The sequence below is a fragment of the Salvia hispanica genome, chromosome 4 (assembly GCF_029641045.1).
Source record: "Salvia hispanica isolate PSC_SH4W2 chromosome 4, Shi_PSC_v1, whole genome shotgun sequence".
Lineage (NCBI taxonomy): Eukaryota > Viridiplantae > Streptophyta > Magnoliopsida > Lamiales > Lamiaceae > Salvia > Salvia hispanica.
In genome coordinates, this window is record NC_142695.1 from 20980981 (window position 1) to 20997388 (window position 16408).

The 16408-nt window shown below is 32.3% G+C and overlaps 2 protein-coding genes and 1 non-coding gene across 3 annotated transcripts; 2 read left to right on the top strand and 1 right to left on the bottom strand.

Moving 5' to 3' along the window:
• Positions 1–5890: 5890 nt before the first annotated feature.
• LOC125193151 (ATP synthase subunit O, mitochondrial-like) lies at positions 5891–9271 on the top strand. Its single transcript, XM_048090894.2, has 6 exons — positions 5891–6113; positions 6309–6359; positions 6846–7089; positions 7793–7905; positions 8504–8590; positions 8667–9271. Exons 1-6 carry the CDS (start codon positions 6000–6002, stop codon positions 8784–8786), a joined length of 729 nt encoding a protein of 242 aa, XP_047946851.1. The 5' UTR covers positions 5891–5999; the 3' UTR covers positions 8787–9271.
• Positions 9272–12077: 2806 nt separating this feature from the next.
• On the top strand, positions 12078–14174 carry LOC125193385 (transcription factor MYB83-like). Its single transcript, XM_048091164.2, has 2 exons — positions 12078–12459; positions 13144–14174. The coding sequence occupies exons 1-2, from the start codon at positions 12176–12178 to the stop codon at positions 13712–13714; spliced, it is 855 nt and encodes a 284-aa protein (XP_047947121.1). The 5' UTR covers positions 12078–12175; the 3' UTR covers positions 13715–14174.
• Positions 14175–16044: 1870 nt separating this feature from the next.
• Positions 16045–16126, bottom strand: TRNAS-GCU (transfer RNA serine (anticodon GCU)). The gene has a single exon. It is a non-coding gene; the product is annotated as a tRNA-Ser (tRNA).
• Positions 16127–16408: the final 282 nt, after the last annotated feature.

Sequence of the window (16408 nt, forward strand, 5' to 3'; positions counted from 1 at the left end):
TATTTTCTATCTCATAAAAATAGTAATATATGATATGATATGATATGATATGAGAATTAAAATAAAATTGATAAAGTAAGAAAGATGAGTAAGGATAGCGTGTTAGTTGATAGAGAGATCTTCATTATTATTAGTATTTTAATGGTAGTATAAATTGTATGAGTAAATAAATTGGGATAACTTTAAATAAAAATGCTTATTTTTTTAGGAATAGAAAAAAATGAAAAGTGCTTATATTTTTATAGTATGGAAAAGTACATATTTTAGTAACGAAGCATTAATTATATTTTTTTAAGCCCTTACACGTCCTTCCATATGGCCTAAAGAAAATAAGACGTACGACTGCCAATTTCTACACTCGTAGCCTTTAATAGAATTTATTTACCTTCTATAATTTGAGCTACTGATTAGAACTTGATTTGTATTAAATGAGCTTCATTTACTTTCTATAATTATTTTGCACCATGATAAGATTTGACCTTCCGTTATAAAAAAAATGAAAAAGGCGATGTCTAAGGCCAAGGAGAGATACTCGAGAGAAAATCTTATATGTGCGAAATTCAGACTACTCACTTTTTAATTTGAGCCTTATTTATATAAAAAAAACTTTAAATGTTACTAACAATTTTAAATTGTACCGATTCTTGAACTCATATTATCTTCAAATGGGTAATGACAAATGTGATTAGATTATTATTATTGGGGCAAAAATTATGGAATGGATCTACAAATTTACCTTCCAACTGGCGCCTAATCTTATTAATTGGAGGCAAAAATACATTAAAGCCTTCTTTGTTTAAGGGAAAGGAAAGTTATCAGGGAATATAATTTTGGAAAAATAAGTAGTTATTAGGATTTTGATTTTTGTGATATTTAAACTTTGGAAATATGGTTTTCAAAAATGAATATAGTGGTAATTCCTAAGAAAATAGGATTCTTGTGTTTGGAAACGATGTTAAAATTATCCAACATTAAGTTTCTTATACTTAAGACGTACTACTTGATTTATTCTATAATATAAACATAAACACATATAACTAGCTACTAAAAAAAATTTCTAAGGGTTTAAGCAACTTAATAACGCGAGATTGGGAAACTGATTTAAACACACACCTTCAAATATAAGTGAAAACAATAGGGGTAACTGCTTTTAAAGTCATCAACATTCCATAAATTTCGGTTTTACTCACAAACTTTAAAAAGTTCGTGTAATGTCACGAACTTTATTGTCGGTTGTCATTTTCTCATGTCAGGTTTTTCGCTCTAATTCAAACTGTTCGTTTCCTATTAAGACAATGTCCAAATTCTTTTATCTTACTATCATTATCTTCGTCTTTGAAATAGCTTCGCGTGGTTACCGTGTACGCGTCAATCGGAACTCGGATGAAGAAGTTATGACCATTATGATGGTACAAGGTCGCACAAAGGTCGCAGCCTTCATCAACTTCTTCATCCGAGTTCTGCTTGAGGCGTACAAGGTACCCACGCGAAGCTATTTCAAAGACGAAGATAACGATAGTAAGATAAAAGAATTTGGACATTGTCTTAATATGAAACGAACAGTTTGAATTAGACCGGAAAACCAGACATAAGAAAATGACAACAGACTATAAAGTTCGTGACATTACACGAACTTTTTAAAGTTCGTGGGAAAAACCGGAATTCATGGAAAGTAGGTGACTTTAAAAGCAGTTACCCCAAAACAATAACGTCCGATTTAGGAATTTTATACTATCTGAATACCATGGAATTAGAGACGCAGAGAGAAATTGACGCAGATACAGAGAGCTCCTACATTTTAAAATAATCCCTATATTTTAAGTTACGAGTAACAAATTAATTTTAGATTTTCTTATAGTCCAACTAAATACGGAATTTTATAATTGAGGATCAGATCATATTCCTTATTTTTCCTTAAACCTTACAACCACAGATTAATTAATTGAGAATATTATTTTCTCAAAGCACAGCCTTGTCAAACAATCAAACAATCAAGGCAGTAAGAGTATTTGTCCTAGTGGTAAGGAGCTTAAATATTATTGTGTGAAATGAAATGGCCTAACTAGTCATGCGTGGATAAACAAAATATAGCCATTTAATATCACTCTAAAGCAGTTCTCTACCACATAATTAACACTTCGAAAATACAAAAATCTATACACATATAAAAGTCAAGTTTTGGCTGAGTTTGAAATATTTATTAATTTTGGGTAGAATTTTAAATATTTATAAGTTTTGAACATAATTTCAAATGAATTAAAATATTTGTAATAATTGCATGCCATGAATATTTTTTTAAAATATTAAATTTAGAACATAAACGGCTGTTACATAATAATGAATTAATATGACAGTTACGTATAACTCATGGCAAAACTAACTGCATACAGTGGTTTCACTTCCCAATAAATAGTGACCAGACTAATATGGTCATAATATAAAATAAAAAATAATTGATACAGTGAAGGATGCATCCGTTGGTAACCTTTCATTTTCATTCAATATTAATTAACCTTTATACTCATTTATTTAATTACATCGTGTAAGTTGATCGTTTATATTTAGTTTCAACATTGATGTCAATAAATCGAGTAACGCTCTTATTTTAGCCGTTATCCAATCAACCGCCTCTCTCTTAGTGTACCAGTCAAGTATATATATTGATGCACTAAATATAGGGAGTATTTTGCCTAGTGGATTATTGGAGGAAAACATATTGTTGGTGGATTGTTGGGAGAAAATATTTTGATGTTAATAGATTTTGTATATGTTTATAACATATGTTATTAGCTGTATTTATTTTTTGTTTGAAGTTCGTACCTTTAAATAGAGGCAAACTAGCGCGATGTAGGGATGATGAAAGTGTTGGAGACCGTGATCGGAGAAAGTGGGGATAGATAGATGGCCAGAAGAAGTACGGGAGAAGATCAAATGAAGGCATATTGGAAGATGAAGGCATATTGGAGCATAAGAGACAAGGAAGGCAAATTTATTCTTAATTAGTAATGACCTTTTTTTGTATTAATTGTAATTATTAATTATGTGGCCTAATTATTTTATTCAGTATTTTTTTTGCTAAATTCACTACTCAATGTATTTGTGTATATTTTTTTATTTTAAAGTTATTTGATATTTATTATATATATTCATTGCAGCAAGATCAGCCTCTTCATTGCTAACTGCGCTGCCTCTGCCGACACAAACTAAACTATTTATTTATTATATATATTCATGATTTTTATTATATATATTCATGATTTTACGTTTTGTATGATGATATATAAATAGATGCACACATGCGGGGGAAAAGATAAGATGGAGGCACAATAGAGCATATGAAAAAATAAAGGTGGATTAATTCTTAATTAGTAATGGTCTTTTTTATTAATTCTAATTCTAATTCGTTAGCCCATATTATTTTCGTGAGTACTTTTTTGCCAAATTCACTAATCAATTTATTTGTGTCAAATTTTTATTTTGAAAGTTATTTGCTTTTATATTACTATAATAAATTTTCATTATATATTTTTATGATTTTAGATTTCGTATGATGATATCATTTACTATTTTAAAAAATTATTTTAATGTAATATCTGAGTGAAGAAAATAAAATGAATCGTGCATCGCACGAGAGTGATACTAGTTCTCATTTAATGAACCAATAAATCATTTTGACAAAATAAACGAGTTAACACTTTTCCATTCTCCTATCTGACTATAAATTCCCACTTCTCCACCATCTATTCATAAAAAAAAATGGCCACTCTCCATAATATTGGTAATTTGTTCATTAATGGTGATATGCAACGGCCAAAGTCCCAATACGAAACCAACATTTCGTTTTTATACTCATAGTGATTTGCAACGGCCCAACATTACGTCCACTTCTCCCACAAACTTGGGTCAAGTCCTAGCTGTCAATGGCTTCTTGACGGCTAGTCCCAATCCGAACTCGATGAGATTGGGCCGAACTCAAGGCTCTGTTGGCGTTTCCCTGAATGAGTTGTCTGTTGCGCTGAACCTCACCTTCATGTTCACGGTTTGACAATTCGAAGGCAGCTCGATTACCATCATTGGCCGGAGGTCATTATTGGGGAAGGATCAGGAAACTCCGATCGTCGGAGGCACCGGTGTTTTCCATTCGGCACGGGGATACACCATTAGCAACGAGTACTCCGCAGATCGCAACACTACTACCTCTACCGTTATTTTCTATAATGATTTTTATTTTGTTTGACTTGGCTAATGGAACTTCACCACCAATCCTTCTTCATGTTTAATAAGTTACTGCATGGTGTGAGAAATAAAAAAATTATGTGGTTGCATTAAAATTTAGATCATAATTTGATTTTGGTACATCTAATTTTAAACAAAAGTTAATAGTAAAAAATTATCGTTTTGTGAAAACAAATTAGGGAGCCCCAACAATTTTTGTGTGATCCTGGCCTAGTATCACAATTAGTGAGCCCCAAAGTAATTAAAATAAGATAATTTTGAATATGCATATTTATTTAATGAAAATAATGAATTACAAATCTAGTCCATGAAAAATGGAATTCTTACATTTTAATAGCATCTTCAACCATTTACACTAAATTCAAATCCATTTTAACATAAATGTCACATCAAATATGATTTTACTCCAACCATTTATACTAACTTAAAGTTAAAGAATATTCTCTATTCTATGCTTTTTTTAATTTGATTTAGTGTGAACCTAAAAATAGGCATTTTTTAACTAAGTAACCAAGAAAAATGATTGATTTTAAAGTACTATTGAAACTAATTACCTATCTCATTTTAGATTTTAGTGCATCAGTGGAAATTGTCGTTGAATTAGGTCGCAACAATTATCTTAAAATTAAGGCAAGAGCCGTTTACAGTGGGCTCGCCAGATTTGGTGGGCCCACAAATATAAATCAAAAACAGAAAAAATATTTCATATGACTAATTTTCATTTTTCAAAGACCTCTTGCAACATTTTTCATAATTCAAAAACTTTAATGGTGTAAATGTCATTGTTTTCGGAAATCAAATCTATAATTCATTATAATAAAAAACTATTATCGTATTTTATTCAAAAATTGTTTAATAATTATATTGGAATTAAAGTTGAAAAAGAGAGATCTTATAAATAATTCCCATCGCTATTATTTTTAATTTACACTTCCTCTCCATCAAATATAGTCTCATCTTTTTTTTTGGTCCGTTCACCAAAATTTATCTTGTATTAAAAATTGAAACTTACTTTTAATATATTATTCACTTTTATCTTTTTATCATATTTTATTAAGATTTTTTCTTTAATCTCTCTCTCACTTTACCAACTTGATTTCTTTCTCACTATTTAGATTATTTCTGGCGGACTAGAGGAATAACATTTAATAATTACATGAAAAAAATATCTAATTCTATGGAAAATAGTATTTCCTCCACCCCACAATAAGATTTCTATTTGGTTTCAACACGAGTTTTAAAAGATGTAACGAAAAGTGAGTTTATTAAGTTAGTGGAATATGAGTTCCACTTATATATTAGTCTTATAATAAAATGTGAATTGAATAAATTGATAGAATGTGAGACATGCTTACCATTTATGATAAAAGTGAAAAAGAATTCGTTCCAAAAAAAATGCTACTATTGTGAAATAACATAGGAACCTAGATAATTTTGTTTTGTTCGTAAAGTAAATAGTGGTAATATAAATTTTAAATTAATATGAAAGAGAAGTTTACTAAATCTGAAAATATAACATTTTTTAGTGGGATAAACTAAAGATGTATGGATTTATAAAGAAATAAAGTTACAGCCCATTTCAATTATGGCGGGATTTATAAAGAAATAAACTGCCCAGTTCAATTATGGGTTGTGCCGATCCGGCCTGGTCCACTTGACAAATGATAATCGGAAAATCTATGCCCTTTCCAAACCTAATTAATCCAATTGCAGAGTGGAGAAAAGGGGAATTTGAAAGGAGATTAAATTAATACATCTCCGAAATGGCAATGCCTATGCGTATCAGATCGGGGCTTCCTCTCCTCCGCCCAGCCCTCTTTGTTGAATCTTCCTCCGCCTCCACACCTGCTCTTTCTTCCGGTTCCACTCTCACTCAGGTATCACGAATTAGTGCAGCCGCATTTGTAAAATATGTTTTCCTTTATTTTTATCTTTTTTCTTGTCGTATCATTTATAATGTACCTCAATTGGCCCTTTTTAAGGGGAGGGGGATGGTTTGAATTGAAGTTGTAGATGTAACATCTCTTAAATTGTTGCCATTGTTTTGAGTTTCAACTGTAATTACTTCCCAGTTCACGAGGACCTATGCAGCTGCCCCTGCTTCTAAACAGCAGAAAGTGAAGGTATGCTCATCTTCATCTTTTTTATACTATTTCACTTATATTTATGGTGTTTGGGGATTGTGTATTTGACATGTTCAATATCGTGGTTATTTTGATTGCTCTTTGACGATTTTACTTCTGAATTTTTTAATAGAGTATCAGTTTTCTCAACTGCTCTTAGATTTCTACTATTTTATTTTTTGCTGACTCACCATTTGTTTTCCAATAAATGCATTTTGCAAAAGCACATTCTATTAACTTTCATACTTGAATTTATGTGGCTTGAGGCCGTCTATAGCGTCTGCTGCTTTATCATTTTCACTTGTAGCTATATTGTTATGCAAACTGTTTAAAATGTTTTCTTGAAAATAGGCCTCCTATAGTCCTATTCATTGTTTTTCTCCTGAAGAAAATGTTTTGACTAGCATACTACATTACTTACGATTTGTGAGAACACAGAATCTAATTAAGTAGAATATTATGAAGAAGTTATATTATTCCTTCTAGGTTCCCTTGACAATGTTTGGAGTTTCTGGAAACTACGCATCGGCCTTATACATTGCAGCAGTTAAAGCAAATGTACTTGACAAAGTTGAATCTGAGCTTCTTACCCTTGTTGAGGCTTCAAAGAAAAGCCCTACTTTTGCTCAATTCATGAAGGATGCTTCAGTAACTTCAGACGCCAGAGTGAAGGCAATAAATGATATCTGCAGTCAAGCTAAATTTTCAGATATCACAAAGAACTTCATGGGTACTGGATTTTTTTTATCTTCTACTGATCACAAAGTTTAATTGTATGTCATTAGTGTTAGAGAGGTTTAATGCATTTAACATGAGATATGTTTTTTTTTCAGCATTGGATCTCAATATAGTTGGTTATTTCTACTTGTGCTTTCTTGCAGTATTTATTCATCACTGTAGAGAGTCTTTGTTTTCCATGGAGTTGCTTTGTACAGTAAAATCTGAAATTGTCAAGTCTTCAAAAAGGATTTGTATATGCAACCTGGATACCATAGGGTTATTTAAGTAGGAAATTGTTATCATATTTTAGTGCCTTTTGCTCTTGACTGTCTTTCTCTCTTAGTTTCTTTATAGTTTCTTATCAGTAAAATATTAATCTATCATATGTTAGGCTTCAATCTATATACTCATAGCAAATAACATGATTTCTCCTTGATATCCTATAATTTTAAAACTCCTACTTGCAACTAGACTCCAGCACTGTTATTCAGTTAGTAACTGGGTGTAGGTTATGCATATTATCATCTCTTTTTGGATGAAGGAAGAAAAAACAAAAAATTGGAATATTTGCAGCAGTATTGCAGGACCAATATTACATAATTGTCGACTCATTAGACATCCATCTGATGTTGATACATGCAATCCTGTTGGGAATTTTTTGGGTGGATCCTGATTATAAATTCATATCTGTTTCATTACATTTCATGTACCAGCTGTTGTTGCTGAAGCTAGGAGGCTGGGACATGTGGGACGGATGGTGCAAAGATTCTCAGAGCTTACCATGGCTCACAGAGGGGAAGTAAAAGTTACTGTGACAACTGTGATTGTAAGCTCACTCCTAGAATAAATGTATGTGTGTGTTTTCCCTAAGTTGGTAGTTTATGGAGCAACCGAAGAATTATAGCTCTCATGCACTCTCCTATGACGTTTCTTAGATTATTTCTTACGCCCTTGCTTAATGAAAAGCTTGATCGTGCCATCGTGGTAGGAAACCCTCTCCCTGCAATAATGCAACTTTTTTCAGAGTTTCCTATGAGCTTCCTTCACTCTTTTGGGGAGTGTATTTATAAAGCTAGTATTATCCCCTTTTTGCATAAATGTGATTTCCAGTAAGTTCTGAATGGTTTGCTGCATTTTGTGGACCTTTGAATTGCATGAATCGTATGCTCGGCAGGGTATCTTTTCTTGTCTATTTGTGATAGGATTACATAAATATTTGGTCGACAACTATGCCTGATGCTTAGAGTCTTAGACCATGATATTCATACACTATTAAGTGAATTTGACGGGTTAGTGTACATGAATCTAGTAAAGAACAGCCCATTTGCATGACTGCAATAGCTTAAGTTAACTTAACATCCACATGCCATTAGAAATACATCATTTATATGTTCTCTTATGACTGTTCTCTTTTCCCTCTTCAGCCTTTGCCTCTGGAGGAGGAGAAAGAATTAATAGAGACATTGCAGGAGATACTTGGACAAGGGAAGAAGGTTAAAGTTGACCAGAAGGTGAGTTTCCTTATCATTTCGATTGGGGGGTTCTCTTTCTGGTGGTAGGAATGTTAATGCCCGTAAACCCGTGCAGATCGATACCGGCATTCTTGGTGGTCTTGTGGTGGAGTTTGATCAAAAAGTTTTTGACATGTCCATAAGGACTAGGGCACGCCAGATGGAGCGCTTCTTGCGCCAACCGTCAAACCTCTAAACGGTTCATGGGTTCAGTTTCAAATGGTTTGCCCTTGTTAGTACAAACCTATCCCATATCGGACATCTGAGGGAAGTACTAACAGCCCTAACAATTGAAGAGATAGAAGCAACTCTAATTTTGAATTGAAGACAGATCTCCTGCAAATAAATGGCACTCCTGTTTCAGAGTCTCTTCAGTCTATGATAGAGACACTGTAATGTTTAAGAATAAGCTCCCTTGTAGTAAATTTTTCAATGACACAATTGATTACATATTGTCGTTGACTAGAATATCTGGAATTTATTTTTTCAAAGCATGGAAAAAAACGTATGATGGAAGCAAGAAATGAATTCACCAGCAACATCCCTTGCTGTAGAAGTTTCCTTCAGGAGAAACGTTATATCTCGCTATTATTGTTAAGGATGTAATTATTTTGATGCTAATATGTTTGAATCTTTTATTTTATTGATAAATGAACATAAGTAGACCTTTAGTTTCGGGTATTTTACCTCTCTACTATTAGGTCAACATATACACTTTTGAAGCTTTTCTTCTATTTTTTGGTGAATATAGCGGAAAATGATCACAAACAACACATCAAAATCAATGCTAGAGGATTGTTTTTGTTATTTTCTCGCGTGAAAAAGAAGAAATTCCCAAACATATATGTATAGCTTTTCACCTTTTTAACTGATTACTTGTCATCTGAAAATCTCGAATTCAATTTCTTTTTTGCTTTATTGAAACAGTTTTTCATTGAAAACAACAATGGTCACTTTTAGACGCAATAATGAACTTAATTAAGGTATGCGTATGGCAATATTGCATATCAAGTTAAATAATCAACTAAGCAAGTTAGTAATTAATTGAACAATACGAATAAATTCATGAAACGTATGCATGAAATTGCACCAGTAATATTTGCAGGACATGATATACCATTACCGATATACTACTTATCTCGTAGTACACTTTCAAATTTTCTTTTAGAGGGAGTACAATTATTTCATATGTTGCTTAATGTACATATCTCACATCTTGGGCAGGGGGTAGCCAAAAAATCATACTAGAGAGGGCAGGATAATTTTATGAATTTTAATAAGGGGGAAATATTTAGTGAATAAGTTAGTAATATATAGTATTTGGAAATTTGTACCAAAACATATATAGAAGGGTAAGTGGGGGTGAGGAGGGGGCCATTGCTCCATCTAAGCAAAGGCTAGCTCCGCCCCTGTCTTAGGGAGCTGAGGGCCGACCACCCCCATACTGCCACAAGAGCCTAATTTTTTTCTTAGGGTCGGCCGGAAATGCCATTGCCCTAGATGTGCTGATTTTATTTTTTTTTAAAGAAGAAAATGTCAACCAGCGTTATTTTAGATTTAAAAAAACTTATGTTGTAAATTAAAGTAAAGTCCTTTTTTGACCCTAAGTATATCATTATGCATAAGTAGGTAAGTAGTTAATTATGTTATGGACATGATAGGCAAGATGAAGAAAATGTGAAGTAAATTTGTCCAGCTAGCGCAGAGTGATGTAGAGAAAATAACAATCTTGGAAAACAAAATACGATGAATATATGCTGCAGTTGTACTATATAGATAGATGTATTCAATATCTTAATATGCAAGGTCATAAATGGCGTATAGATGGAAAAGTATACAGCTAGATTTGTACAAGTGTTCATGGAGGATTTGAGAGACTCTTAGTCTTGGAGTACCTTCACAGTTTTCCTTTTTATTCTTTTCCTTTCCTTTCTTTAGACAACATCGATATCTCTCTTCCGCATGCAAATCAACATACATATACTATAATCTTTCATGTTTTATTTTTTAATTCTAAATTGCATTAAAAATGAATCTGGTTGATGTCGGATTCAAATATTAAAAAGGGCTTGTTTTGTAGTTTCTTTCGTAGCATGTCTGACGTTTATTAGGTGGTGAAAGCTACATTTGTGTATTCATTAAGTCTGCAAATGAAGCAAGCCTATCCAATGATCAGTGTATATCTTTACAAGAAGTAAAGATTACTCCTAAAATTCAAATCCATATGTATATACATGCAATTTTATCTATAAATATCCTCTCTATGTAGCTTCTAGGTAGGTTGTTATATATATAGACATATCTGTGTGTGTGGGTTGGAAAATGTGTTGCACTTGATTTTGAGAGATGAAATACTTTTAATTTAGTAGCTAATCTCAAAATAGATAGTCTATAATATGAAGAATAATAGGAAAACTAGGGGTAACTTTGGATAAATACCCATTTTACCTTATAATTAATAATTAAGGAATTGAAGTAATGATTTCAGTGAGGAAATTAATGAAATAAAATTCATTGCGTTGATTATTTTCTTGTACATGTTTGATTATCGCTTGTTGATGAAGGATGTATGCTTCTTAATTGTTTGGATACCAACAGCTTTTCAAAACTATAACAATGAACAATTCATGTCGTTTGCTTAAGAGTAGAGTTAGTTAACTCACTCAGACAGACATGCTTACAATTTTATTCTCCTACTTTTCATGTTACAAAAATCAAGTTCATAAAATATTAATTAACTGTAAATTAATATTTAGAATTTTATGTACTACAGTACTATATACTACTGCATGCCATTACATCAAGTGCTGTACATAGTATTTATATGTATATAAATATAAGTTGATTAAATTGCGATGGTAAATTCATTGAAGAGATAAAAAGGTTGAGAAGAAAATCAAAATAATTGTAATAAGTTACATTATGAGAGTCAGTAAGAATTAGCTTGAAATACGATTAAAGCTCTCATATTATTTCAACAAAGATGTAACCCTCATGGTCATGGAGACCTTAAAATAATTCTTCAAGAGTTGTTAATTTTTCTCCATAAAAATTAACATGGATTAAAGAATTGTATAGAGAAACTATTAAAAAAAGAATTGTATATGGTGGTATTAATTAAACCAGTGTATGGATTAATGAATTGCATAGAGAAAATTACTAAAAAAAGAAAGGTGATTAAGTAAGAAATTAGTTGTTGCTAATTAGAAATAAAATGAGAAAGAGAGAGAGGGTGGAGTGGAAAACGGATTGGAGGGGGACCTTGAAGGAAAGAGATGTTAGGTGTTCTTGTCTTTGACTCTATGTTAGTCTTTATTTTTGCACCCATGGATTTTTCTTCACTCACAAGGTAATCATCATATGTGTATGAGAATTGCAACATATTTTGCTTCCACTTCACATAATCATAATCCCCCTCTCTCTAATTATGATCATCTATTTATCTTCACTTTCACAGTCTCCATCAAGGCCAGTTGGAAAAATAGCTAGGAGGAGAGGGGGGGACAAAATAAGAAGACAAATACAATCAATATTCATCTACTAATATTGGTGAGTTATAAGTTAGAAGAGAAATTTGGTGTTGGGATGGGAATGAGGAATAATGATAAGGATAAAATAGTGAAGAATGGTGGTGGGGTGAAGAGGAAGGGGCTGTGGTCGCCGGAGGAGGATGAGAAGTTGATGAATTACATGGTGAGAAATGGGCAAGGGTGTTGGAGCGACATAGCAAGAAACGCGGGGCTGCAGCGCTGCGGGAAGAGCTGCCGTCTGCGTTGGATAAACTATCTCCGGCCTGATCTCAAGCGCGGCGCCTTCTCCCCTCAGGAGGAGCATCTTATCATCCATTTGCATTCCATTCTTGGCAACAGGTCTCTCTCTCACTTTTCACTCATCTATGCATCTTCTTTTAAAATTGTGATTATTTTTGTATGAATATATGACTATAAAGTATATTAACCAATTTTTTTGAAGTCGATGAAGTTCAATTCATTAATTAATATTCCAGATAGCTGATTTTTTGCCCTTTTTGTCCGAAATATTTAGCAATGTATCTGGACAACAAAGAACAATTTCATTTATTCATTAAACGTTTCATTTACTATTCATTAATATCTAAGAATACTTGCATCACATGTGCTATAGTATAATTATTAATCGATCTATATATACCACTGTTACTTAGATCCCAGAGCTAAAAACATTTATGCATCCTCTTAATAATTAATACTCCATAGTCATGTATGCAATTCGACTGGTATTATTTAATTAATTAGTTAGCAAAATTTGACTAGAATATCTGCAATTGTGACTGATACTACTCCATATAAATAAGTAAACTAAACATTAGGAGAGTGACCTTACTACACGCAATACTTATTTGTATAATTTTTATTTTTATATATTATATAAAAGCATAGCCTCATCCATAGAGAAGCATGCAAGACCAACTTGCATTCTACGTCAAAATAAATACAAAATACTATAATTAACCAGCATGGATCAAACTTTATGATTTTATAGGAAATTAACCCTTAATTAATCACATGCATCAGGTGGTCTCAAATTGCAGCACGCCTCCCAGGAAGGACCGACAATGAGATCAAGAACTTTTGGAATTCAACAATCAAAAAGAGGTTAAAGAACACAACCACGTCATCGTCTCCAAACAACAGCGACTCCTCGGACCACGCCAACATGGTCGGAGGGGGCCCGGTGTTCATGCAAGAGTACGAGGCAGCTGGTGTCTGCATGGATTCCTCATCTACGGCCACCCAATTCGGAAACCCCTTCAACCCTAATCACCACCTCATGGTCATGGATCAGCAGCACAACAACAGCATATTCAACTTAAACGGCGTCGTTCCGATGTTCAATTTGCCAAATGAGGTTGGTACGGAAAACCTAGCGGGTGCGATGGCGGCCCTAAATGACCTTTCTGCCCCTGGATTGGAAGTTTCCAATTATGAAAGTGTCAACAATGCCCATTATCTTAGTAACACTTACAATAATAATAATAATAATAATATTAATGATGATGGGAGCATCAAACTAGAGGAATTGGATTGGGAGGGTTTGTTGGCTAATGTCTCTTCCTTACCTCACCTTGATTTCCATCTTCAATAACCCTCCTATTTCTCTCTCTCAAACAAAGGAATCCATCCAATTCTCTACCCCAATTTTATTTGGCCTTTTTCTTGTTTGTTTTTTGTGGTTCAATAAATACCTTGAAGATGTTATAGGCAATGTTGGAGGTGTACATTTTCATGTGTGCAAAAGTGGGTAGCTAGGATTGAGACACGTCACTCCGGGAGATCAATGCGAACCAAATGTGAATAGTCGAAATGAATTTGTCAGGACGTTAAATAAATAAATAAAGGATCGAATTTAATTGTATTATTAGCATTTTGTATAGATGGATCAAGAAATTGTTAGCACATATATATGGAGAAGTGTATAGTTTAAGAATAATGAGATTGTATTTAGATGCTAGCATAATTTCTTCGAACTTTGTTACTATATAGTAGTATTAGTTTTAATTCCTTGATTTTTATTCTCTTTTATCAATGAATTCATATCTTGTTAACTCGATTCTCTTTTCTTTTACTGTTTTAATCAGTATATTTATTACAATGTTGAATTAATTCAAATCTGTTAAAATTTTGCGCGCTTAAGAAATGATCTTTTTAATATCAATTAAACCTGCAGATGTATAATGGTATGAGTTATGTTACAAAACTTACTTCACATATAGTAATAATTTCAAGAAAACATCAGCTATAGTAATTTCAAGAATAATATATAATAGGACTTAATTTTTAGGCATTCTACATTTAAAATCAAGTTTTGATTATTAATTAATTTAGAATGGATTAATACACTATACCAATCATTCGGATCGATCCGATAGTCACAATAAAAATTTAAAAGGGATGAATAACGTTTGGGAGTGACAATTCTACATGTTTACAAATTTATAACTTCATAGCATCTTTTTTCAATACAAATATCCAGTTTTTACCACCGGAAAATCAGAAAATGGAAATTTTTTTGGTTTGCCACAGAATTGCACTTCAACAATTTTTTCATGGAATTTTCACATGCTCCGTACTTAGCTCCAAGATACTACAAACCAATCTCATTGATTTTAAGTTTTTGAGTAAAATATACCGGGTTAACACTAAAACAAGATCAAATCATTTTTAAAAAAATTTGTGAGTAAAAATGTAGTGGATAGAGAATATTCTGTTCAGTTTTAATTTAATTTAAATAGTTGGAATAAAATCAAAATTTGATATGATATTCACACTAAAGTGAAATTGAGTTTAATGTAAATCATTGGAAATACTATATAACTGCATATTCAAGAAAAAAATAACTGTGTAAATTTATAGTGTTAGGGAAGAATAGTTGGCAATAAAAAGATACTCTCAGGGAATGACACGAAATGGAACATTTTATGAGTAATAAGTGGACAAACTGGTTTAGCATAATAATATGTCCTCTGTTCCTTAGAAATATAAATTCTTCCTTTTTGGTCGATCATATCTTAAAAATAAAAAATTTCTATATTAAAAAATTTAGGTGAAATTCATTTTCCAACAATACAATCACCAAACGCATTTGTTTTTTTTCTTTATAGACATTATATTAAATTCATAATGACATCGTCTCGTTGTTTTATTTAAAACTGAACATTTCTTTCAGACTGAATTTAACAATAATTTATTATATTCGGGTTGAATTAAGTAGTGTAAGAAAAATCCTTTTATATTATATCTGGCTTGAATGATCAAATTTGTTGCCGTTGCCAGCACCATGCGAGTTTTCTTTTGTGTTAAATTGGCCCAGACATTTGCTAGGCCCAGTTAAGGCCAGACTCAGCCCATGATTGCGGCGGACAATTTTTTGATGAGCTTTTTCAATAAATTTGATTGCAACCAAAACTCATTTCTTAAGTGGGTTGGATCGGAAAGGACCAGAAAATAACTTTTTTTTAAAAAAAATTTCTATTAATAATTGATAGTATTTCGGGTACAGTTGAATTTTCATTGAATATTACTATAAATAAAAAATTTGTGCAAATCATGTTATCACATTAGAATAACTTTGGTTTGTGGCATGCCAGTAATTTTGATGGATGAAAATGAAATTATGAACTATTTTTCGTAAATGGAGGAAGTATAAAAAATGAAGTGGCTCGATCATGGTTGGGCTTCAAATGATTCTGTCAAAGTTTGTCTATCGGTTGGTCGTAATTTGCAAGGTAATAATGTTTGTATGCTTTAACTAAACAACATGAGTATATCAATGCTCAAATAATTAAATAATGGATAACTTGAAATTCATGTTAGTGTAGGAATGCTGAGGCTAAAGTCATAAAATAGTACATTTTCAATTCTGGGTTATAAGAATATTTTCTTGAAGATTTTTAGTAAAAAATTAACAAAAATATCCGACGCCTGAGAGATTCGAACTCTCGCGGGGAAACCCCATGTACTTAGCAGGCACACGCCTTAACCACTCGGCCAAAGCGTCTTTGATGCGTATACCTATTCTTACAATACACTTATACAGTTATATTGTAGAAGGTTTGTTTATTTCATTTAATTTTATAAATTGGAATTACTATATTTACAAACATGTCTAAGATTAAAAATGGCCAGAAGAGTTGAACACCCCTAACTCACCAATTATGTAACTCATCTTATTACTTTTTAACATTTCGAATGCCAATATATTGTATCAGTGATTGGAGCCTTGAATTAATCCCAGAAAGACATAAAAATGATGCGGAATAAGAGCGAGGGGGTGTATTGG